The sequence below is a fragment of the Simochromis diagramma genome, unplaced genomic scaffold (genome assembly GCF_900408965.1).
Source record: "Simochromis diagramma unplaced genomic scaffold, fSimDia1.1 OVJJ01000304.1, whole genome shotgun sequence".
Classification (NCBI taxonomy): Eukaryota; Metazoa; Chordata; class Actinopteri; order Cichliformes; family Cichlidae; genus Simochromis; species Simochromis diagramma.
In genome coordinates, this window is record NW_024387030.1 from 3,199,026 (window position 1) to 3,223,538 (window position 24,513).

The window sequence follows — 24,513 nt, forward strand, 5'->3', positions numbered from 1 at the left end:
ATCTTTTTTTTTTAACTTCTGCTTTACTCAAAGCATTTCACTGATCCTCCAGGAAATAAGAATTAGGCTGTCCGTGGAAACCGCAGGCAGCGCAGAGGCAGATCCATTCCAGGGTCGGAGATATCGGGGTTTTATCCAGTTGCCTAAATTATTATAGAGGTACAATTTCCGCTGCGGTGCTCTGAGTGATCTGTGTGGAGTTAATGAGGTTCAAAGATCAGCCATGAAAGGAAAAAACGGAGGTGGAGGTCTACCGCGTGCGCTCACTGTTTGAGTACTTTCCTTTGTGACTGACTTTCTCCCCACAGAGCCACACAAACACACACGCAAGAGGGGAAAAAATAGTGTGTTTCTGTCTCGGTGACTATCTGTGTGAGGTAACAGTGAAGTGTTAGAAAGCGCATGCGGGATATCTTACTCAGAGTTGCTCAGCTCACAGCTGTGGCCCCGTCCTTTTGATCAATGGTGAAACAGCTGGAGGTAAACATAAACATGTGATTTGTTTTTGTTTTTTTAGGTATTTCTGTCGCCCTCCGGTGGCATCTGATGAACAACGCAGGATACAGGCAGTAAGTTTGTAAAAAATTATGAGTGATAAAATACTGCGTGAGAAACCTTAGTTTAACACTGCTTTAGTGGTACAGAAAAACATTTGTGTTGTGGAGATCTGGAGAAAGACAGCTGGACTTTTAACTTGTGGTGCAGTTTATTTATCTGAATTTTCCACCTACAATCTCAATAAATTATAATTTGTTGTTAGTTGTGTCTGCCTCTCTATCCTCTACCACATCTTCAAACGTAGTGTTAGCCCGCTTGATCCATTTCAAAACCACTTTTGATGTGTTTGGTCATGACTGTCATTTTTGTCCAAGTTTTAAACATCTAGCTACTGATCTAAGTAAAAATTAAATGCTTTGGAGGTAGTTCTTCTTAGTCATTATTTCCTTCACCTTGTGCAATGTACCAGTACCACTGGAAGCAAAGATCTCAAATTTGGACTCATCAGACCAAAGCTCAGATTTCCACTGGTCTAATGTCCATTCCTTGTGTTTTTTAGCCCAGACAAATCTCTTCTGCTCTTTGCTTCTCCTTAGTAATGGCTTCTTAACAGCTATTTGACCATAAAGGCCTGATTCTCACAGTCTCCTCTGAACAGTTGCTGTAGAGATTCCTCTCATACTGGAACTCTGTGAGGCATTTCTCTGGGCTCTAATCTGAGGTGCTGTTAACTTGCGATTTCTGAGGCTGGTGACTCAGATTAATTTATCCTCAGCAGCAGAGGTGACTCTAGGTCTTCCTTTCCTGGGGCCATCCTCATGCGAGACAGTTTCATCGTAGCGCTCGGTGGTTTTTGCAACTGCATTTGGGGACACATTCAAAGTTTTTGCAGTTTTACGAACTGAATGATCTTTAGTTCTTAAAGTAACAATGGACTGTCGTTTCTGTTTAAGTAGCTGATTGGTTCTTGCCATAATATGAATTCTAACAGTTTTCAAATAGCACATGAAGCTCATTAAGAGAAGGCCAAGGGTTTACAGCGCTGTACAAGACTTGAGTAAAAGACCACAGATATTAGCAGGTCAGTGAGAGTTGTTTTCTTTTATGTAATAAAGGACTTTAGGTAAATATTAAAGTAGAGGTAAACATTTTAGTTAATCATTTTTTAGCTATGCAACCTGTTTCAATTGTCTCATTGGGACCATTAAAGTCTTTCAAGCATGAAATCCTGATGAAACATCTGATTATTGCTGCTTTTTGTTTTTTCTTTCTCTTCCGCAATGAGTTGAACCTGGGCTCAAGCGTGATCCTGCTCACATAAAAAAGTGTAATCCTGAAAAGACAAGACATAAAGAACAAAGACTTCTGCAGAGCTCAATCAAGCTTTAATTTAACATCAAATCCAAAAAACAGTCCCTGATTGTTATTTGCTCATTGCTCATTCATGCACTTCACGGCTTTAGAGGCCTTGTGGAAAAATGCTTGTGCTCAGGTTTTGGATGTAACTTCAAAGTTTATTTTTTTAAATGGCAGTCATCAAACAGTGCTGCACGGTCCCTCGCTGTCCTCACTGTCATCCCACAATCCTCCACCGCTCGTGGCTGCTGCTGCATGGTTCACTCGCTGCTGAGCCAGCCCTGTCCTGAAGAGATGGGAGATGTGTTAGGAAAGTCAGTTTAGTGATCATATTTAGATTCATTCAATCGCAAATAATCGCAGTGCAATTTCCCCGAGCATGTTTGATCAATTTGCCTTGGAGAAAGGTTCACTGGTATCACATATTTGATGCTCTTACCTCAAATTTTCTCTGCTCGGGTTGAAATTCTGAAAGTTTTGCCTCGCTGGAGCCTGAATCGGAATGAAACCTTGCCTGTTGTCTTTCTCTGGGGCTGAATCAGCCTGCGTCATGAAGACACGTGAAGTGCAGGTACATATTAAAGCATTAACAGGCTGGAGAATCAGTCATGTGGTATCTGGAGATACTTCAAATTAAAACAATTCTCCACCATTTCACGATGATGCCTCAGATGACTGTCTTTAACATCTGTTTAGGTAAGACACCCAAACAAATTGACAGTTCTGAATGATTTGATCGATGGTCTGACTATTGATATTGATATATTCTCCAACAGATTTTCTAAATGGCAAAATCGTTAAGACATTATAGAGAATTTTCTGATCCCCTATTTGATTGAGGTCACTATGTGCAGAATATCAAAGCTTGTTTTGATAGCATTTTCCACATAAATAAAGAATAAGATGATCTCAGTGGGAGCTGTTGCAGCACTATATCACCTGGAAGGAACAAACTCTGCAAAAAAAACAGCACTGAAAGGTGTATTAAATTAAAAGTGAATACCTGCTTTGACGGATCATCCCAGATTGGCCTGAAGGCACTTTTCGGGTGAAGAGGAGGCGATCCCTTTCTAACGCTGACTAACCTCTTCCCGTAGGAGCTGACGAGACACGGCGTTGGCCCGTCCATGTGGGGTCCTGATGGGTTCCTCAGAGGAGGGTGAGGGGTCAGTCTTGGAATCTGCCACCTCAGACACACAGCCCTCTCTCTTGGTGTCTCTTTGACCTGCTGCTGCTGACTGTATGAGGGCTTTAACAGCACTGGCACCTGGCTGTCTTCCTCTTCATCCTCCCCGCTGTTGCTACCCGTCATCTCTCTGCGCAGAGTGCCATCAGGGCTACATGAGGTGACTGAGGAATAGTCAAAGGCAGAGGTGTCATCGGGGTCTGTCTCACAGTCTTCCAGGCTGTGGTTCGTGTGAGGTGCCTCTAGCTCGTTGGTGCCTTTCCCCGTGGGCTGGCTGAAGGTGCCCTGGCCTGAGTCGCTGTTGTCTCCCCATCCTGCTGTGTCTGGAGTGAGGAGGGAGCAGTAGGCATGTCCACAGTCATGGGCCGGCTGGTTCAGGAGGGCTCGGTCTCTTCTCACAGGGCTGCAGGACCAACACTCCACACGCATTGACTGGCAGCCATTCACGCCATTGCTGAGGCCGACAGCTATCTGCTCTTCTCTGCTGGCAAAAGTAATAAGATGACCCCACCATGACATCTACATCCACTGGAAGAAAGCACTCTGTGTGGTACTCATGTAGAGTGCTCTAACAAGATTTTTTTTCCTTTGTGTATTTCCCACAATGAAATGTTTCAAATTATCAAACAGATTTTAACATTAGACAAATATGACCTAGACAAAATGACAAAATGCTATTTTTTTAAAGAAAAATTAAGAGAAAAAAAGCTATGAAAATCTACCTGACCCTATGTGAAAAGATTATTTCACCCTAAACCTAACTAGTTGTTCTACCCTTGGCAACAAGGACTTTGATCAAGCATTTGTGATAACTGGCAATAAGAGTGTCACATGACTGTGGAAGAATTTTGGCCCACTCTGATACAGAATTGTGTTAATAAAGCCACACTGGAGGGTTTCAAACATGAATAGCTTGTTTACATCAAGCCACAGCATGTCCACTGGGTTCAAGTCTGAACTTTGACTAGGGCACTACAAACGTTTCATGCTGTTTTTGTTGTTGTTGGTTTTGGTTTTTTAGCCATTCACAGTTGACCTGCTGCAGATTTCATGGTTCCATCAGCTGATATTAAGTCTTCCAGGTCCTAAAACAGCAAAGCAGCTCCAGATTGTCACACTACCACCATCACATTTGACTGGCTGGATGATGTTCTTATTATGAAATGCTGTGTTAGTTTTACACCATATGTAACAGGACTCAGATGTTCCAAAAAGTTAAACTTTTGCTTCATCAGTCCATAGAATATTTTCCCAGAAGTCTAAGGGATGATCAAGATGGGGTGGGGTTTTTTTTGGTTTGTTTGTTTGGTTTTTGTTTGGGGTTTTTTTTTTTTTTTGGGGGGGGGGGGGTGTTTTGGGGGTTTTGTTGATGAAAACATCATTTAAAAACTAATTTTTGTGGTTATTTGGGTTATCTTTGTCTAGTGTTAAAATGTGATTGTTTGATGATCTGAAACATGTAAGTGTGACAAATATCTAAAAAAACAAACAAAAAAAGGAAATCAGGAAAGGTTCGAATGCCTTTTCAGAGCAATGTGAACCTGTACAGTTTAAAGTAAAAACATGCAAAACATTTTTGCAGATAAATGCCACTGAAATAGGCTGTTGCTTGATTTTGAGCAACACTTTGTGCCACAGCTGTTCTCGTGCATGCTGTATTGTCTGACGTCCGATGCGGGTGTCACTGACCTCTGAGCAGCAGCGTTTGACTCTTCCCTGGCCTGCTGAGACTCTCTGGTGTGCTGGCTCCTCGTGCAACAGTTTGCAGCAGAAACGCCAGCCCCAGCATCAGAAGTGCTTTTTATGCAAAGAACAAGTTTACTTGCAAAACTCTAAATGCAGACAAATGCAGGTGGAGCTATTGTGCTCTTCTGTATTTTCTCACACATATAATGTACTGTGTTATGATGTAAAAAGTTTCAGATAATGAGGTCAGCATATGTGGAATCCCTGTGAGTGAAAAGCTCAAAACACTGCACCAAATGCTTGTTTCTAGACAGTTTTTCTACTCATGGAGTTTTATCATGTGAATGACAGTGGATATCCTTACTACGATCATCTCGGGCACATAACCACAACCACCTGTTTACAGCGGGCAGCCAATAATATTTTAAACTATGATTCATGCAAAACTAGTCTAATAAAGTCCAAAAATAAAAACATGGAGATGAAAACTAGCAAATAGGTCCTTTGTGAGACTTCCACATCAGCAACCCAAATCTGAAACAAATAATCTGACATCTTTGATAATGCTCTCACCTTTGTCCAGCTACTTCTCCTTCTTCCCACTGGACGTCTTCCTCGAGAATTACATGACAGCGGGATAAAATGCTCCTCAGAGCTCGCTCAGTTCCCAACAACAGGCTGCAGTCAGGATGCTCTTTACCAGTCCACTGCAAGAGGTTCTGGAGAAGGAAGAGTAAGCTGTCAAGTCAAATCCTTACTAAATTAACTTAAATTAATACACTGAAAGTATCTGTAGATCTTCAAAATTGGATTTGCTCTGGCTGCTGACTCACCTGAATGTGACTCAGGTAGCTGTGTATGCGCGCGACAGGTGCCAAAAGCAAGGAGAGCAGTTTCATTTCCTCTCTCTCCATCTGGCTGCCCTGTAAAATAAGACACAAAGCGTCTTTCTGGTGTCCTTGGTGGATTTTAGCTGAACAATGTTAATGGTAAATCTCTTGAAATACCTGCAAAATTTGACTCTTGTCAGGATGATTGAGTCTCTTGAACTCAAGTGAGAGGAATGACGCCAGGGTCGTTGTGTATCCGAGGTACATGTCTGAAAAAGCTGTCTGGACAACACAAATGAGGAAGAATATGAAAACCTGTGTATCAGTGGAAATGAAAGATAGACTGAAATCATAAAAACGTCACAACAGAACATAGGCTTACATCGTTGTGGCCAATAAGCTGCACCAGGATGTCTCCAATCAGAGATTTCCAGTGTTCAGCTGATAACCGCTCCTGCAGTGTATTTCTGAAGAGCAGATGGCGCTGTAACAGCTGCTCCACAAACTTCAAATAGGTCTGACTGGATCACAGAAAACACACACGCATACATAGAATCTTTTACCACAAATGGAAACTTCTGTAACTCGCAGTGGAAAAAAGGGTCACAAATCCTCTCCAGCACTTACTATGGTTCTGCAGTCATGTGGTGAGCCGGTGGGGTCTTGTATTTGTCGTACAGCTGGTTTAAGGTTGACACATATTCCCACTCAGAGTGCAGGAGCTGCATCGTGACCTGATGGCGTGCATCTGTAAAACCCAAAGAAAAAAGAAAAAGGACGATGAATCTGCAAAATCAGAAGAAAAAAAAATAATACTCTGCATCTATACAAGCGATGTGTGAGCTCACCCTGTGCCTTCACTGAGACCGGCTTTGAGGCCCTGCAGGAAACAGTGGAGGAGCAGTTTTCCTCTGGACAGACAGGCAGGTGGAGCGGATGAACAATCACACTGACGCTGTACACGCTGCGGCTCAGCTGGATCGCTGCTGCACAGCAGTGAACAAATGACAGCATTTACTACTTATAATCTTACCTAAAAATGTTTACAGTCTCCACTGTGCATTCATATCATGAATCTAATTGCTTTATAACTCAAGGTTTGCAAAACTGGAAAAAGGTGTTACTCCTATGGATAAAATGTTGGAGAAATGAGCTTGCATTGACTAATAAAGGTCCAAACAACTCATGAGGCAAAGATGAGATGTAAGGATGAGGTTAATGACGGACTGTTCGAGGCTAAAAAATCATCTGAGCTGTGCTTTAATGATACCATGCTGAATTTTACACCGAGGTATGTCAGCAATAGCAATGCATTCTTCCAGGGTCGTGGTACATGTGTACCTTTCTCTTTGCTTGGATGTGGAGCTTTTTCCATCCTGCTGAGGTCTGTGTCTGTTGCTGTACAGCTGCACGATCTGACACCTCATCACACTGAGTTCCTCCTGTAGTTGACAAAGCACTGATGCTGAGCTTTTGATCTAGAAGTAGCTGAGCATCATCACTTGCGGAGAAATATGAGAAACCCTTCGGGTTAATTTTTAAGTCTTACCCTCAGTGAGTCGACTAGAGCCTCCAGCCTTAAAGCTTTTTTCTGACAGCTCCTCCTGTTCTCCTCCAGCTCCTCTCTCAGGTATGTGTCTCCATGTTGGATCTGACTGAGCTCCAGCAGAGCGCTGGTGAACCCCGACTTCAGCTCCGAGACCATGCATTGTAACTGGAGGGGATGACATAGTATCGTCTAAACGCTATTTTGGTCATCAAAGTTCAACTAATATGTCTCACAAATCCAGGCTGGCTGATGAGGGAAGGTTCAGCATACCTTGGAGATTTCAGTAACAAGCTCTGCCTCCTGAGGCTTCATGACCTGTGCAGGGAGACAAACACAAACACATTAATAATCAGTGTGTTTGCTGACACTCACAGTCATCTTTCTGATTTACATAATCCAAAAAAACTCAGATGGAGACCAAGCACGCAAGTCAATCTATCTCTCTTTCAGCAAACTAAACCTATTTTTCTTATTATTCAAAGAACCTGATTTAATGACTTCTGCGTCTTGTTTGTTTGTGGTACCTGCTCAGATGTTGCCCCTGCCAGCAGTCCCTCTGCTAAGGAAGTGGCGAGCCAGCCAAAGAGCTCAGCCCTGCAGGGGAAATGGCTGCAGGAGCCAAGATCCCTCCTTATAAGTCTGCTGACAGAAGGAGAGGCAGGGATCATCAAAAAAAGACAAATTAAACATTCATTGGATTCATTTTTTAAATATCAAATAAACCAGATACGATCACTTTATTATAGAGATTCATTATAGCCTTACAATTATTTCTAATTCTGTGAAATAATGCACATCATGGGTTTTTTATTCCAGGATGCCAGACTGTGATTTACAGAAACAAAAAAAAACAAATAAATAAATTTTATGAACACATACACATGTTAGGGATGTCCAAACATCAATCAAACCACTCACAATACATGAGAGAAAAGCTGATTATTGAAGCAAACAATGCAAAAGAAGGCTAAAGCAGCTCACCTTAGTCAGAGCTCCTCAACAGTGTTTCTTCAGACATCCGAAAGAGGTCCAGTAAATCCTAAAAACCTCCAGGTCTCCGCTTTTCTGCTGTTCTAACGTCAGAACTGGTTTGCAGCGTGAAGGGTCGTGAGGCTCTGTGTGCTGCTCTGTGCAGACAGCAGATGTCCTGCGTGACGCTCAGTGAACTATGAAGCAAGTGTTGCTTCATAGTGGATTGCCCGTTTGGTGCTGTTGTGCAAATGTGCTCTGTTTTTCAATTTATTAAACATATTTAAATTGTTGTAATGCCTATATTTTATTGGCATGACACTTAAATACACGTCCAAGGGTTTTCAATATGTAAATGGATAAAATTACAAATTTTTATCTGTTTGTTCATTTAAAAGGGACAATAAAGTTTGACATAGCAAAGAGCACGAAAATGTGTTTCGCGCACCTGGCTGCCACCTGGTGCCTGCTTGTGTGTGTTTTACAGTAAGTAAATAACAACATTTCCTCGTTAAATTGATGCAGAAATTGGCGCACAAGAATTCACCACAATGCAGAAAATGGCCACAATTTCTTTTACCTACCCCATTTCTTGAGAAATACGTTTTGAAATGCCTGCTTTGTTGTATTGTGTGTACAATACATTACGAAAATACGCTTAACTAAAATATGAATATTAGTATGGGAATATTATATGTGTATATACTGTACACCCCACCCTGTAAGACCCAGTCTGTTTAATTCTAAGAATATCCGATTTTGTGTAATTTCTAGTCGTATGTTTTTTCCGCCCGCCTCGATGACTCCTCTGGTTAAATCGAACGCACAAGCCCCTGTTTTGTTTTGCCCTGGGGTGTGGCCAAGGGTCATTGCTCGAATCTGATTGGCTGCGTGCTTCATGGAGTTTTTAAATTGTTGCAGCTGCCGACAGACTTACAGGGCTGTCAAAACAGTCGCGAGGAAGATCGCATGACTGGTGAGAAATGACGACACTACTCCGATATTCTGAATACTTACTCACAGACATGTATTTCCTTAAAGCTACGGAGCTTTCTGTTTATTTTGGGCGACAGTAAGATGGTGGTTTTATTTAATTTTGGTCTTGTTGTTATCGTGTTCTGATATGAGCTGCACAGCTAGCGTTAGCTGGGTTCGATGTGAAATAAACCGTCAGTTCTGATAATAATGTTCATAATAAATCAAACTTTATATTTATCGGAAATTTTATACCTTCAAAATATTGGAGAATCAAGTGTGTAGATATTTTGTTTACCTTGAGGCTGAAGGATTGGTTTGAAGCCTCCTTAGAGAATCATATATCAGAATAAGAATACTTTATTAATCCCTAAGGAAATTATATCCACACATTAACCTGACTTCTACATAAACCTCTTTAATGCCTTAATAATGGCAGGCCTAATATCAGGGCAGTTGCATTGTGTTTGAATATCATTTACTTTACATCATCATTGGCAGTATGACCTGACGTAGAGATATATTTTTTGTTAATAAAATGGTCAGGAAAAACATGATCATGCATAGAGTTCTGCTAAATGATTACACACATTTATTACCTTTACTGTGGGTTTTGATAATGCTCAACACAGTTAGTCACCACCTGAAAAAAAATCCATTGTGACACTGGAAAACTCTTCAACTAAAAGCAGGGAGCCTAGCCTTTTTGAAAACAAAAAAACCTACTACAGCAAGCTTGTTATGGCAGTAAATATATTACATTTTGGTATTGCAATGGAAATTTTTATTAATCTCTGCATGTCTGACATTACAGTGATGTGAATTTATGTGGCGATTATTCAAAACGGTATAATTCATGATATATTGTTGAATATTATCAGGACCGGTAAAGTGTCAGTTGCCAAACGTAAGTGAACTTTAGTGTGTCGCTTCTCAGCTGTTTAGGGGGGGGGCTGAAGAAATGAGGACAAGCGAGTTTGACTCTTCATCTGAAGATGAGGTCGGAGAAGAGGAGCTGACTCCACTGCACATCTCCTGGTAAGTTTGATCAATTTAAAAGCTGTGTGGATGTCTACGTGTTCTTGCTGACATGGACACAAACAAATATCACCCTGCTAATATTGGTTTTCATTGGTTTTAAGGTTGCCGCTATCCATAGTAGGGTGCCCGCAGTTTCTTGGAATATGTGCACTACCAGGTGAAACAATTTGTCTACTGTATTTACTGTATCGTATATTGAATTTTGTTTTTTTTCTGACTTTTTTTTTTTGTTTTTGCTCTTTTTTGTTTTGTTTTTGTTGACTAAAGGTTGCAAATACAAAGAAATCCGCAGATGTCTGCAAAGAGATATTGGTAAGTTGGTGCTGATCCTGATTTTACCAGATGTAATTAGCATTCACAAGCAGATGTTTGAATCTAACCACTTAATTAAGAAGCAAGATTTCAACATATATTTTAAATGTTGAAAAATAGTCTTTACTGTAAGATGTAGAAAACCTTGACTTTGTAATAATAATTAACAATCCTTGTTGTCATTGGACAAGTATTGAATGCAACCCCGTCTGTGCAAAAGTCTGTCAATTTAGAGCATGTTGAGTATGTTTTTTTTTTTTTGAGTCAAAGTCAGTCAGTGAGTGTTGTCATCTTATACAGCCTACAGTAATTAACTGTACAGATAGCTTCTAATTAGCGCACATTAAAAAATTTATAAAATACTAGAACTGAACTCACCAGAAGTCAAGCACAAACTTGATAGTGGATACTTTTTTAACTTTATGCAAAACATTTTATTCGCTTAGCTATCTGATTTATGATTTCATTTTTTCAGAGTATTTTATAAATAGTATGTTTATGCAGAAATTAGCCTTAAGTGGTGGAAAAAATGTGGATAACCTGGGGTTTTCCCGTTTTACAAGAGAAACTTCTCTACTTGTTTACAGAGGAGCTCCAGAACCAGGGGGTGCAGGATGTGTTTGTTTTCTGCACAAGAGGAGAGCTTAGCAAATACAGGGTTCCCTCACTGCTGGAGGTCTACCAGCAGCGGGGCTTCAGGGTTCACCACATGCCTTTTCTAGATGGAGACGCACCTGAGCTGAACCAGTGCTGCCAGATCCTTGATGAGCTGCAGATCAGCCTCAAGAATGACAGGAGGACGGTGATCCAGTAAGTCAAAACTGAGTTCAGTTTAATGTTCCACACAGTGCGTGATGTCTACCTGCTAATTAATACAGACAAAGCAGAGAGGAGAGTTAGCATGTAGTACTGTGTAAAAATCTTAAGATTTTTTTTAAAATCTTTTGCTAGTAAAATGGGGGATGTATTAAAATGTGAAACATGTAAACACAACTGAAGATGAAGAAAACAGAGTTTGTACAATTTGAACAAGCTCGAAAGTCAGTATTTGGCATGACCACCTTCATTCTTCAACACATCCTGAGCGAACTTGAGGAAAATATCTTGTTTGTGGTTCTTTGATCCCACACAAATCAGTTTTATAGCGAAAAAATGAACTTTTATTCTGATTAAGCTTTTTTTTTTTTTTACACATGACCAGGGTTAAACAGAGTTACCTACAAAAGCAGACCAGATTGGATAGTAAAGAGAGGTTTTTGTGTCGCTCTATAAAACCAGGAGATCTGAAGTGAGCAGAGCTTTTACTGTTGTTACTAAAAGGCCCCTGAGAAGCTCTCCACTCTCCCAGAGAGCTTATAAAGCTGCTCGCTAGGCAACAGGAGGAAACTGGTTGTCCTGAACTTGTATGATATGAGTGGGTTTTAATTTTAATGCTGAGAGGTATCGCTACCACAGTATTCCCTGTCCAATAAAGGACACCTTGGTATCATAAAACTTTGAAGTGCCAAATGGCATCATATCACCACAAATACATCTATTTTTAGCTCCTCGGGACACCTTTCATTATACAATACAACAGTTTTTTTCTTTAGCTGTCAATTTCATTGGATTTTGTCATTTTCCTTTTCCCTATCTCCTCAGCTGCTACGGGGGCCTGGGACGCTCAGCATTAAGTAAGATTATTATTCTTTTATTTTGAAGTTTTCTATCGAACATTCTCTGTCCAAAATCAGAAATGTCATGTAACCTAATTTAATGTCACTGCTCCCATCACATGGCTGTTGTTTGCCCTGCAGTCGCTGCCTGCCTGCTGCTTCAGCTCTCTTCCACAATGACGCCAAACAAAGCCATCGAAATCCTCAGGCACCACAGAGGAGGAGGAGCAATACAAACAGTGAGGGTGAGTCGCTGCTTTTCTTCCTCTTCATCTGTAGTTTTTAAGGGGTCATTTTGCTGCTTTTGTTAGTTTATTATAAACTCGTGTTTTTGTTGGTTTGTACCTTGCAGAGACATTTGATGGTCTAAAATTGGTGCGATTAATAAATTAGATTGGAATAGAATTTTTTAGCCCTGCGACAGCCTGGCGACCTGTCCAGGGTGTATCCTGCCTCTCCCCCTAAGCGGGCTATACAGACAGCTGGGATAGGCTCCAGCCCCCCTGCGACCCTGACAAGGATAAGCGAAAAGAGAATGGATGGATAGAATTTATTGTCATTGTACAGGCACAACAAAATTGTAGTTAAAAATTAACTCTAACATCAAAACGCTCAATTGAATCTGCTCGAGAAAAGAAAAGCATAAACGTGGAAGAACTATATGTAAAAAATGGACGTAGCTACTGAGCCTCCAACCATTGGTTTGTGTTTTGAAGCCTCAGCTTTGGCAGATGTCGCAAGCAAGCGGTGGATCTGATGAGAAACTGTAAATACTGTTACATACCTATATGAAAGCAGTTTGCTATTCACCTTATTCTAAATCTGATCATTCACTGCTATGTCACTGTTACTCTAAACAGATTGCAATAAGATCTGTAACTAGTGATTAAAAACAGAACCTCATGATTTTCAGGTAACTTGCTGCTAGAAGAGTCTTGGGGATCTAATTTATAAATGGGAAAAAAAGAAAAGAAAAAATGTTGCTTATGTAAAAGAATCAATTTACACCCAACTGTCACTTTATTAGGTACAGCTTGTTAGTACCTGATATTGGGTACTTGCAATGGACCCCTTTGCCTTCATACCTGCCTTAGTTCTTCATTCATCAGATTCAACAAGGTGCTGGAAACACTTCTTAGAGATTTTAGTCCACATTGACACAGTTCCTGGAGATTAGATTGACATCTTGTGACTGTGGAGGCCATTTGAATACAGTGAACTCAATGATATGTTCAAGAAACCTTTATAAGACACTTTGTGACATGGTGTCATCCTGGAAACACTCATTGGAAGATGGGTACCCTGGTCATATAGGGATGAACATGGTCAGTAATAATTCAGGTATGAAGGGACTCAAATTGTGCCAAGAAAGCGTCCCGTTCACCATTATCCCACCGCCAGGAGCCTGTACCACTAATACAAGGCAGACTAGAGCCATTCTTTCATGCTGTTTACCCCAAATTCTGACCCTACCCCAGGAATCTTGCAGCAGAAATTGAGATTCATGAGACCAGGCAACATTTTTACAGTCCTCTCGATGTGTGAGCATGTGTGAATTGTAGTTTCACTTCCTGTCCTGCTGAGAGAAGTGACATAAAGAGAAGTGACAAGTGTGGTCTTCTGCTGATGTACACTGTCAGAGATGCTTTTCTACATTCCTTGGATGTGGTTATTTGATTTGTTTTTGTTTTCAGTCTATTCTCTGTAAACCCCAGAGATGGCTGTGTCAACTGCCAGTCAATCAAAACACCATAAATTATAAATAAAGCCTCTGAATTCATGAAGAAAGTATCATCACAGCATTATATAGTCTCTGATTTATTAAAACTTTAGTCTTTCTGTTGTGTGATCCCTAATTTTCCATTTACCAGCATCTTTTTACTTTTCTGTAGCAATACAACTTCCTTCACGAGTTTCGGGAAAAGTACACAGCCTACCAAAGTGAAAGTGAAGCTCGCTCGGAGCGCTCGGTGTCTCGGTGATTACTGCTCCTTTCTACAGAGCTGGAAAAGTCTCGAGTTCCTCAAGCTTGCTTGTTTGCCAGTGATGCTTTCCTGATTGTGTGGTGGTATGATTATATTCTTGAGAAATGCACTTTAGAATGAACACTGTAATACATTGCTTTTTATCATCCTCATTATAATTAATTAAAGACTTGATGAGGAGATACTGCTTTATGTTATTAGATGGAAAATGTTGTTTCGTTTATATTGCAAATAAAATAATGGTGTGTGTTAAAGTGCTATGTCAGCTGGGCAATATATGTGTGTACTTTCCAATGGTCTTTTTATTTAAGGGGAATAAAACTGCACAACAGCTTTTCAGACATCAAGTCTGTCTCTAAATGTGGAGCTTATCAGTTATTTCTAAAATTTCTAAGTTACTTTCTTCATTGAAACCAGAAATTACTCAAATGGGGTCTTTGTGAACTAAATCTAATGATGAAATTAGGCTTGTGTGAACTGTAATGGTTCCTTCTTTGTAGCACAAAATCTAATGCTGCAAAGTCGTTATGTTTTATTTTTCATCGTATTAAAATATCCCACAATTTATATTTTTCTATCTACATTTTGTGACTCATACCACTTGCAGCAGTGAAATGCCAATAACGTTTGCATTTCCTCTATTGCGCCCTACATTTGCTATTAGACAACCTTTTTAGTAATTTTGTTCAGTAATCTGCAGGAATAGTTCTCCAAGCTTCTTGAGGGACATTCGGTACATCTTTTGATGTTTGCTGACACAGTGCTTAAGTAATGTCGAGCTCCGGGGAGGCCAGTCTACGACTGATAGTGTTCCATTGTTTGTTTTTTCTACCCAGGCATGCTTTTACAGCATTGGCAGTGTCTTTAAAAATGAAGTTGATGCGAATCAGATGCTTTCCAGATGGTACTGCATGGTGGATCACAATCCCACAGTACTTTTCTGCATTCATAATTCCATCAACTTTGACAATGATTGATTTTGGATTTAGTCCAGTTCTTGTATAATTTAGCATACCTCAGCCTTTTCTATTGCTCCTCTTTAAGAACGGCTTCTTGACAGCCACCCTTATCTTTTTTTAAGTGCAATAGATTTTAATAGAGTCAACTAAAGAAATAGGAACATTGTGTTTTGGTGACAGGGTACGAGTAACTAATTTTTATTTTTTTTGGGGGGGGGGGCGTGGTTTGTGGACAACACTTGCTGCCTTTTTATACTTGGATTATCATAGGCCAGTGTTATATGGCTTATCAAAAAAGACTGAAAAGAAATGGACTGAAAATGAGTGAAAAGAAACCAATGTCTGAATAAAAGCCTGAAGAAGCCTGAAAATCCAGGCAAAATATAAAGACATGAGGGCTGTCTTAAGGTTTTTTGTTGACATTTGCATAGAAATAACACTCCAGTCCACGTTAACAGAGCAGGATAGTTTATTTAGATTTAAATAAACAATTTCCTAGATGTAATTTGATGTGATCTAACACATAAAAACTTCTTTATTTGAATGTGACAAATGATAATCCTTTTCCCTGATAAATTTACATGTTAAACATGACAATAAATACTCTAACATGAATGAAAATTTTTTTGCAGTGGCCTAAAACATCAGTCTAGATTCTGATTCTGGAGATGAGCGATACTGCAAGGAGTGCTTGATATTCTGAAGAATTACTAAAAACAAGAAAAAAGGTCAAATTGAAAACATGAAAAATAAAACTGATCTTCTAACAATGTGGAATATTTGGTGTTGAAATTAAAACGCACAACGACAAAAAGAAATTCAAAGGTACATTCAACAGTATGGCACATCAGCTGATGTCGATCAAAACTTGAATGCCGAAAGGAAAGGAGGATAGTGTTCCTTCCTAACGGTGAATACATTAAAGCAGCGGTCCCCAACCCCCGGGCCGGTACCGGTCCGTGGCCCGGGAGAGTTGAGACTCTGGTGTGAAATGTATGGTTTTCAGGGTTTTTAAGCGTTATTTTGTTATCGTTTTTTTTGTTAACTCTGTTTTCCTGGGTCTTTTCACGTGTGTTATGAATAAATCTTTTTTCGGTACCGGTACTAGTTTTATTTTGTTGTATTTATCCGCGACACCTTAAAGGCCGGTCCGTGAAAATATTGTCGGGCACAAACCAGTCCGTGGGGACCGCTGCATTATAGTACTGTTGAGTCTACCTTTTATTTACAGATACCTGCAAGGACGGGTCTACAGATCACACACATGGCGGTCCACACTTAAGAAAACAAATATCAGCAATAGTTTGACAGGGATGCATGGAAACAATACATCAGATAGCTTGAAAGGTGATAACCGACAACCAGACTACTACTGTCCTTGTGCGGCACGTTTCGTTAACATGCACTTCAGCCCTCAAAGTGTCACGTTATAAGACCTTCTGCATCTGCGGGCAAGAACAAAAGTCTGTTTTACACTCCGCTGTTCATTTTAGTCATGGTAATGAGTCACGTGGCAGGTGTAAATTGGCTTTTAAAGCCCGGGATCTTATTCACAGAAAAAGCTAATGCAGTTCAGCACACAGCTTAGATTCTCACAGATAAATGCACACCTGAAAATGTCTACCTAGTCTGTAAACACTCAACAGTTGGGAACCGTGATGGAAAAAAAAACAAAAAAAAAACAAACAAACTTTATTGTCAATCCCAAGCATTTAAAAAAAAAAAAAAAAAAAAATCACACTATTAAAAAACAGGGAAAAAAGAAGAGAGAGAAAGATGTGTCCATTCAGGTCTGTCCGTATTTTCCATAAAAGCTTTGTAACTATAGTGCTATGAGAGGAACACTGCAACCAGGATTCTCTTAAAACTGGCTAAATGTTTCTGAAATGACAGGTTTGTCCACTTGGAAATGGCGTCTTGTGTTGCTGAAAGGTGGTCTCCAGCAGGTCCAGTGCTCCAGCACTAAGATCATAGTGTCTGGTCGTTTACTGTACATGCAGGTCCTTTTGCTTCATCGCACCATTTAAGAGCTCACCAGAACGTAGATCATCCTGTTGGAGAGAGCAAGAGGAATATCTAAATAAGCATCAAGGCTGGTACATAAATCCACAAATTGTTGTTTGACAAAGGAAGACTGAGCGCCTTTTTAAAAGCTGCTGGTAGGCAGATTTTAGACAGAGCCATGCTGTGTTACTCTCCTGTCACTACTGACTGCCTCTACCTTTCAACGAACAAATAAAGTGGTGTCCGCCTCTCTGACAAAACTACCCCAGGATCAACATATCTTCATATCCACACATTTTTTGCACTGCAAACAACAGCCGCCGTAATGAAGTCCAAGTCTCAAAGATTCTTCTCTCAGCAGATACAAATGAAAAGTAAAGAGCAGAAAAATACAAGTGAAAAACATACCCGTAGAGATAGTAGAAGAATGACAGGAGGTAGAAAGCCAGTTTGCACCAGCCTTCTTTTTGACAGTACGCCAGGATGTCAGCGTTCATGATGGTTGTTGGGTCGTAAAGTCCTGGACAGCTCATCACAGGTCTGCTCATATACCTGCAGAAAGGCAAACATGAAAGCAGCGAGTTACACGCAGATGTGACTTGTTTACAAAGGTTTAGTTATGTAAAACCAGGTGTTGATTCTAGGATCAGTGTTTTCGAATACGTACCTCCAGACATGATAAGCCAGCAGTGGTAAGTTGAGACAGAGGGTGAGCCACTCAGCCGCACAGAAGAACATCACGCAGAAGAAGAAGTGGATAAGATACTCTGGGAGCACCAGCTAAAGGAGCCAAGGAAGAAGACATGTCAATATTCGCATACAGCTGATAATTCAATTCTCTTGTTCTAATTCTGACTTAGTAATGTACTGTCTAAACAAAGTTAATCAATCCACTCAATGCGTGGAATAAATGCAGAGACTTAGAAATTGAAGCACACTGATCAGAGGACAACACAATGTGATGTAACGAATCCTCAAAGGTAATGAGTCCTTTTTACAAGGAGAAAGCGGAGCTATTTAAAGAAGCAGACGTCTAAAAATTGCAGTAGCTGAAAGAATACAAGAGAAGGACTGAATCACAAATGAACTCTGGTTAAGCTATAATTTTGTGCTTTACATGTGCTATACAGGCCTTTAGTGAGGTCCAGCTTCATCTTATATTATGTAAAACACATAAACACTGCCTTATTTTAACACATGAAACAGGGTGAAAAATTAAAATCATCCATATGCAGATTTTAAGCCATTCCTCACTTGTTTAATGCTTACAAAAGGTGCCACAGTGAAGCCATATGTGGCTACGCATTGAGAAAATTAATTTGTATAATCGCCTCTTTTAGTCACTGAAGAAACATGTGGTGCTTGCATAATTTTTTTTTAAATAAACTGTTGCAAATGGATAGAGAACATGGTTAATTTCCCACCCTGGTTATGCCATGCATTATCAAGTGTGACCACAATTAAAGGGGGACAAATTGCTCTGAAGAATATCTGCGCATCCCAACATCGACATTTTCTGCAGTGAGGGTGAACCTACAGATCATTCCACTTCCTGACAAGCGCACTGGACAACACACCAGAGAAGGACCATGCTGTGAACACACTTAGCATTGTCGATGCAGCAGTCTGCCTCAGGTTGACAGAGTTCGAGCTGGTTGCGGGGTTCAGGGGGGCAGATGGAGGCGCCACATGGAAGCCATGCATTAAAAATAAGAGCAGAGGGCGGAGAGGAGGGGGCAACCAACAGCCCACAGATGGAAGGGTGAGGGGTGTGTGGGAAAGAGGAAGTTGCAGGAAGGACGGGACGGGCTTTAAATGTGCTGAAATCCTGCACTGTGCTGCCAAATACAAAACAACTGCACAAAAAATAAATAAATTTATTGTGCCAACTGAGCTGAGAAAAAAAGAGGCCAAAACTGCAAATCGGACTGTGGAGCATGTCAAGGCTTAAACGTAGAGGAACCTTCACTTTTCAGCTACGAATCACTGACCAATCAGGAGCTCTAAATATTGCTGAGCTGGAGAGTGTTTGGATTCTGCAGCCATCTGTTCTGAACCGCAGGTGATGCGTGTTAGAGCCAACACTGAGATCATAAACAGTGGCCTAGGTCTGCTAATTGCTGACTCAAATTGTAGCATTCACCTTGCAGAAAAACAAGTTGCGACATGCATTTAAGAAAACCGATGATTGAAGAATAAAACAAGCTGTCTTGGAAAAATCAAACACGCAAAGTATTAAAAAAAAAAAAAAAAGGGGGGGGGGTTTACAAAATCAAAAGACTAGTGTTCGGACTGCTGTGATTCTATACCATCCTAACAGTTATGTGCAAGCTCTGCCAGAACTGCTGTTTCAAATGGAAAACAAGATACCCGTCTCTCAGAGTTTCCTGGGAATACTCTATACTTGTAACTATATGCAAACAAAGGGTAGGTTGTAGTAAAGATCATGCATGTTTTGAGCATTTGCAAGTCTTTTCAGTTAACAGCTATTCTTAATCCATAATCAATAAGGAGGACTGTTCGTCCAAGAGTATAGTGCTTACCCACTGTTAGATATCCATTTGCTTCTACGGCCAAAAAAAGGTAGTTCAAGAAAGCTGAAAACGTGCCTGTTAGTCAGTGCAATCAGTCTGAAGCTGAACTTTGAGGCGTACAGGAGAGAAATACAAAGAAGAGATTGAAAAGCCAAAAATAAAACTATAACGACCGTGTAGGTGGGGGGAGGAAATAAAAAGGACACAGGTGAGGCACAGGTGGCATGTTGTCTAATCCCGAGCTGAACCCTGACCTAAAGATTAGTTAACTGAAAAGACGTTTGCAAACCCTTCCCCGTGCAAAATGACAAGACTGCAGACTGAGTTGGAACTGAGCGGGCATTTTAAAGATTGGTACAAACCTTTAATGCAATTTTGACTCTTTTAATCTTTTTGACCTTTTCAACTGTCTTTTTGTCGTTAAAAGTGGTAAAAAAAAAAAAAAAAAAGCAGATAAGGAAAAACAAAAAAGGCTGTTAGAGTCTGACAGCTGACAAGATCACTGAAGTTATAACAGGCAGGTTATTTAGCATAACAGTGCAGAGAAATGAGAGAAAAAGACAGATAGGTGGATAAAGTTGTACTAAAATAAAGAGAACATATTTCATCAGAGCAAATCTGCATGCAAGGAAGGTGTGATAGCTGAAGAGGTGATATCACTTACCGGATTTAAAGTGTTACATTGATCTATAGGATTCTTGTAGTCAGTCTTCAGCTCATCAAAAGCGATTATCTGAAGGACCAAGGTGATCAGTGGTAAAATGTTAAAAACAGAGACTCAGAGGACAGCACATGCAATAATATTTTACCAGGTTACACTACCCATACTGCCCTTATATACCTTCACAATAAAATTTGATTTAATATGGATAATGCCTTGTATACTGGTGCTGTATTTACTGACTTTCAAAGGGCTTTTAATACTGTTAATCAATAGGTGACAAAAGGTCACCAGCTGGAAATGTTACTTGTGGTGTACCACAAGGATCTATTTCAGGTCTATTACTTTTCCCCATCTACATTAATAACAGGTCTGAAGCTCTGTATTGTGAACTTTTTTTCCCTAATCCTAACAATATTTAACTAAAATTCTAATCTGTTAGCCTCTGACTACAGGAAAATAAGCTTTGACTTCCTCTTAGGAAAACTGAAGTTATCCTTTTTGCCAGTAACTGCAAACATAACAAGGGTAGAATTCTGTTAGCCAAATGTGACTCTGTTTGAAATTAGCTCAACTAATCATTTAACACATCTAGGAGAAACTAAAAATGTATCATGTACAAGGTAACTGCAAAAATTACACTCCTATATAGACAAAATATTAATTCATCTCAGTAAAAGAAAGGCAAATGATAAATGATCTGTTCTATTCCAACCAAACTATGACTATGCATGTCACTCATGGTTAATGACTTTCAGAAAAGACTAAACCCCAAGTTATAATCAGCTCAAACAAACTCATCTGCTATAGAGATTGAAAATGTGACGTCATTCAGGGGTAAAACCGCAAAGAATTCTGGGAACTCGTGGCAAGAGGTACTAGCGCACGCAGGCTTTCAACTGAAATCAGTTATACAGCGATAAAAAGAAACACAAAAAATGGCAAGAAGCTGTTGTATTATTAACTGCAATAGCCGGTCGCATGACAGCCACGGAAAGCCGACGGGTAAAGAGATCGGTTGTTATCGGATTACGTCGTTGAAGAGAAATTGTTCGAGCCATGTTTCCGAAGTAACAAAGAGGCGACGGGTGGCCTGGATTGCAGCCATTCAAAGACCAAATATAACGTCTCAGAACACTCCAGCTCACAGGTTAGTCTGCTCCAAGCATTTCCACAAAGGTCAGTCTGCTGTTGTAGTTAATGCGTCATTTTTCTTAACGTAATTGGTGATATAGGTTACAAGCAAGTCTGGCGCTGAACAGAAATTGTTGCGCTATGCTCCTTTGTTTATTGTGCATAAATAGTGAATTGTTCTGACACAATATTGCGTTTCGCTTCTGTTATTACCATGGTACATTGACAAAAACATATACTTTTATTCACAGGATAAAACAGGTTTTTTGTATCACTAATTGCCCAGTACGATTACAGCATACAATATTATTGTCACTGCTACATTTCTGTGATGCTACCAGAAATTATTTCCACTACTAATTAATTACCATTGAGCTCAAAGGTCCTATTAATAAACGGTTAACGAATGTGTATTTATGAAGACGATTTGTGAGACTGGTAAACTTATGATATGTACGATGGTCTTTACTTTCTACACGGTGCATTTCAAGGTCCTGTACCCATCCGTCGGTAAACTGTACCTGAGCTTGTTGCAGTGACCTGAAGTTACTAAACTTCAGGAGTGTATGCACTCACTCCAAGAACCGTATAATTATAAATATGAGCGTGGTGAAAGTTGGGCAGCACGCTAACGTATTTTGTCCCTCTGTGTGCTCGTAAGGGTCTAACCCTTTCACTGGTTTGATTTTTTTCCTCGTATCTTTTCTATGACTTTTCATCAAGTCTGTCTTTGTACGGACCGGCATTGTTCTCCTTCGTTTTGTACATACCTTTTTGGGGGGCAAAGAAAAAGCAAGAATTTATTGGAACCGAAGAATGAACGTTTTGCGGTGCTGCAAATGCTTGCATTTGATGCGGTACTTTGATTGTTTTGCCACGAGTTCCCGGCATGCAATGCGCAAAAGTCACGTGGTCTGTCAATCTCTATACCCTCATCTTTGACAAACTTTTGCATAGAATAAAAGCTACTTTTTTACGTTTAAAACTTTTTTATTTAATGTAAAATTATATTTTGTTTTAATTTACTTTCAAATTCTTCAGTTGCTGAAGGGGCTGCATAGTTTTCATATTGCATAGTTCAGAATAGCTATAATTGTACCAGATGGTTGCATTCAGTTAAGTTGGACTAGACTGTAATACAAACCGTTCAGTTTGTCAACAATAAAACTGACTGAAATGAGAGAAAGACTGAGTGCGAGACTTTGATATTAGATAAAATGAATATTGATAAAGTTTACCTTTATGTACAGAATCTGAATATCGCAAAATATTTTAAAAAATTGCAATAATATCGTATCGTGTGTTAAGTATTGTGATAATATCGTATCGTGGGATGTATGGTGATTCCCACCTCTAGTGGGTAGGCTCCACATTTTTGATTTGGCAGAGTCTTTATGCTGGATGTCCTTCCTGACACAGCCCCAAAGGGATTTCTATCTCCTCCCGAAATCAAACAGAGGATCATTTGCTTGTTAGTAAATGATTCCTCGACCTTAAAGTGGTAAAATGTCCCAATAACACGTATAATATTCACACCAAAACTGCTCCCTTATTCTTTCGCTTGCAGTAACCAGAGACATGTTAAAAAACAGGAACAAAAAACTTTAAGATGCAGCACCATCTTTAAAAAAAAAAAAAAAAAAAAAAGCAGAATCTAAACAAAATAGGTCATTTTATAGGAAATTAATTTACTACATCTTCGGGTATTGAGTAGGCTGTGGCTCAGGTGATAGAATACTTGTCAGGTATCCTTGGGCAAAATACTGAACCCTGATTTCAAGTGTGGATACAATCGGATAAGCTAAATTCTCATATTTAACTTATTTGTGAGGCTGATTTGTTTGAAACATGGTTTGAAATACCATGTTTGAAAGACAGAGAGGGTCTTTTACGAAAAGGAGTATGATTACCTTGTATGATTGTATTACTTCAAATAAGCTTTTTAATCAGTGATATGAATGAAAATCAAAGAAAATTAGTCTTTGGTTTGCATTCAAAAGCAAATTGCATGTTCTCTGTCTTCAAGTTATTTATTCACAATACAACAGGTAAGTTCTCCAATATGACCAGCCAGAAGCAGAAAACTGAAGATATCCAAACTGGAAAGTTTAATTATCTTTTTTTTTTTTTTTTCATTTATCCCAAGCCACGTCACTGATTACCTCACGCTAGTAAATTACTGAACAACTAGTTAATTATTTACAGCTAGTTTCATGTGCTCCAAACCCCCATGCTTACGTTGGGGTTGTGACTGCAAAACCTATCGGTATTACACAATGCAGAGATGTGACATGTCGATAAACACATGACAGCCAAACGTTAGCTTAGCATGCTAACTAGCCAACACTGCACTCTGAGCTGGCAAGCGATACAAACAAAATAAAGGGGTATAAAACATGTAAAAGTGGTGTTGAGCTCTATATAGATGATGGGAAATAGTTTATTAAAAACACGTCTTGGTGTTAAAGCTGCTAACTTGTTGTCCTAGCCGACCGGACAGGGTGTGTGCCATTCATTCCCAGGCTTCGTTAGCTCACTGTTAGCCCGTCTTTCTCATTCTTTCACCTACTTTTACGTCCGCACCGTTTGGCAGGCGACCTAGAAATGTGTACTTACATGCCAGATAGCGAAGAAGATAAGCGCGGCCGTTAGCAGCAGTGCGAGCATGTAGCAAAAGGCCGCGAATGTGAACGCCATTTTTCTCCGGTTCTGCTGGTCGGTTCCTGGCTCGATCGGCGGATGATGCAGGCAGCTTCCCAACCGATTACTGCTGCTTCTTCCCCTTCTTCTTTGAGTGTTAGTGGCTGCAAGTCAACCATCTTACAGCAGGGTGCGTTACCGCCACCTACTGGACCATTTACTTATCTGAAATCACTTTTAACATGCATTAGCGCCATCTCCTGGAATTTCTTTCTGAACTTCGGTGTTTTCTTTATCTCCTGGAGTCCCACAGTTTCAGGAATAGTGTCCATTGTGTGGTTTTCTATCCAGGTATGCTTTTACTGCATTGGTAGTGTGTTTATGATCATTGTTGTGCCTAAAAATGAAGTCAGGGCCAATCAGATGTTGTCCAGATGGTATTACATGATGGATCAAATTCTGATGGTACTTTTCTGTGTTCAGACACCAAGACCATCTCTGATGAAGCTCATATGACCATTTCAGTTTGAAAACAGCAG

General features: G+C 39.9%; 3 protein-coding genes across 7 annotated transcripts; 1 reads left to right on the forward strand and 2 right to left on the reverse strand.

Annotated features, from left to right (window-relative positions):
• Positions 1-16: 16 nt before the first annotated feature.
• On the reverse strand, positions 17-8,373 carry LOC120739554 (rho guanine nucleotide exchange factor 33). Of its 4 annotated transcripts, none has more exons than XM_040041350.1 (15): positions 8,087-8,373; positions 7,630-7,744; positions 7,376-7,420; positions 7,106-7,270; positions 6,898-6,998; positions 6,406-6,539; positions 6,184-6,304; positions 5,939-6,077; positions 5,734-5,838; positions 5,560-5,649; positions 5,300-5,445; positions 4,730-4,837; positions 2,858-3,524; positions 2,294-2,397; positions 17-2,140 (listed from the first exon to the last, which is right to left on the reverse strand). In XM_040041350.1, exons 3-15 carry the CDS (start codon positions 7,415-7,417, stop codon positions 2,035-2,037), a joined length of 2,028 nt encoding a protein of 675 aa, XP_039897284.1. In that variant the 5' UTR covers positions 7,418-7,420; positions 7,630-7,744; positions 8,087-8,373; the 3' UTR covers positions 17-2,034. The 4 variants fall into 4 exon arrangements, with proteins under 4 accessions (XP_039897284.1, XP_039897281.1, XP_039897282.1 ...); XM_040041347.1 differs by having other exon boundaries at positions 6,406-6,542; positions 8,087-8,362; XM_040041348.1 differs by having other exon boundaries at positions 6,406-6,542; positions 7,630-7,747; positions 8,087-8,362.
• A 556-nt stretch (positions 8,374-8,929) lies between these two features.
• On the forward strand, positions 8,930-14,986 carry cdkn3 (cyclin-dependent kinase inhibitor 3). The gene is made up of 8 exons (XM_040041353.1): positions 8,930-9,050; positions 9,987-10,087; positions 10,192-10,247; positions 10,358-10,402; positions 10,990-11,212; positions 12,044-12,075; positions 12,199-12,302; positions 13,950-14,986. Exons 2-8 carry the CDS (start codon positions 10,011-10,013, stop codon positions 14,037-14,039), a joined length of 627 nt encoding a protein of 208 aa, XP_039897287.1. The 5' UTR covers positions 8,930-9,050; positions 9,987-10,010; the 3' UTR covers positions 14,040-14,986.
• A 1,215-nt stretch (positions 14,987-16,201) lies between these two features.
• Positions 16,202-24,406, reverse strand: cnih1 (cornichon family AMPA receptor auxiliary protein 1). Of its 2 annotated transcripts, XM_040042785.1 has the most exons (6): positions 23,951-24,406; positions 20,204-20,272; positions 19,902-19,949; positions 17,673-17,785; positions 17,414-17,557; positions 16,202-17,052 (listed from the first exon to the last, which is right to left on the reverse strand). In XM_040042785.1, the coding sequence occupies exons 1-6, from the start codon at positions 24,029-24,031 to the stop codon at positions 17,025-17,027; spliced, it is 483 nt and encodes a 160-aa protein (XP_039898719.1). In that variant the 5' UTR covers positions 24,032-24,406; the 3' UTR covers positions 16,202-17,024. The 2 variants fall into 2 exon arrangements, with proteins under 2 accessions (XP_039898719.1, XP_039898720.1); XM_040042786.1 differs by lacking the exon at positions 19,902-19,949 and having other exon boundaries at positions 23,951-24,182.
• Positions 24,407-24,513: the final 107 nt, after the last annotated feature.

What these genes read in the sequence shown, in the direction of transcription:
- LOC120739554 (XM_040041347.1), bottom strand. Translation starts at nt 7,417, where the DNA reads ATGAAGCCTCAGGAGGCAGAGCTTGTTACTGAAATCTCCAAG. An exon ending in CTCTAGTCGACTCACTGAGG is followed by an intron (nt 6,999 to 7,105) that starts GTAAGACTTAAA and finishes TGTCAACTACAG; the next exon opens with GAGGAACTCAGTGTGATGAG. An exon ending in GGAGAAGTAGCTGGACAAAG is followed by an intron (nt 4,838 to 5,299) that starts GTGAGAGCATTA and finishes TTGCATAAAAAG; the next exon opens with CACTTCTGATGCTGGGGCTG.
- cdkn3 (XM_040041353.1), top strand. Translation starts at nt 10,011, where the DNA reads ATGAGGACAAGCGAGTTTGACTCTTCATCTGAAGATGAGGTCGGAGAA. An exon ending in GACAGGAGGACGGTGATCCA is followed by an intron (nt 11,213 to 12,043) that starts GTAAGTCAAAAC and finishes CTATCTCCTCAG; the next exon opens with CTGCTACGGGGGCCTGGGAC. An exon ending in GAGCAATACAAACAGTGAGG is followed by an intron (nt 12,303 to 13,949) that starts GTGAGTCGCTGC and finishes ACTTTTCTGTAG; the next exon opens with CAATACAACTTCCTTCACGA.
- cnih1 (XM_040042785.1), bottom strand. Translation starts at nt 24,031, where the DNA reads ATGGCGTTCACATTCGCGGCCTTTTGCTACATGCTCGCACTGCTGCTA. An exon ending in TCTTCTTCGCTATCTGGCAT is followed by an intron (nt 20,273 to 23,950) that starts GTAAGTACACAT and finishes TTGGTCCTTCAG; the next exon opens with ATAATCGCTTTTGATGAGCT. An exon ending in AATGTAACACTTTAAATCCG is followed by an intron (nt 19,950 to 20,203) that starts GTAAGTGATATC and finishes AACGACAAAAAG; the next exon opens with ACAGTTGAAAAGGTCAAAAA.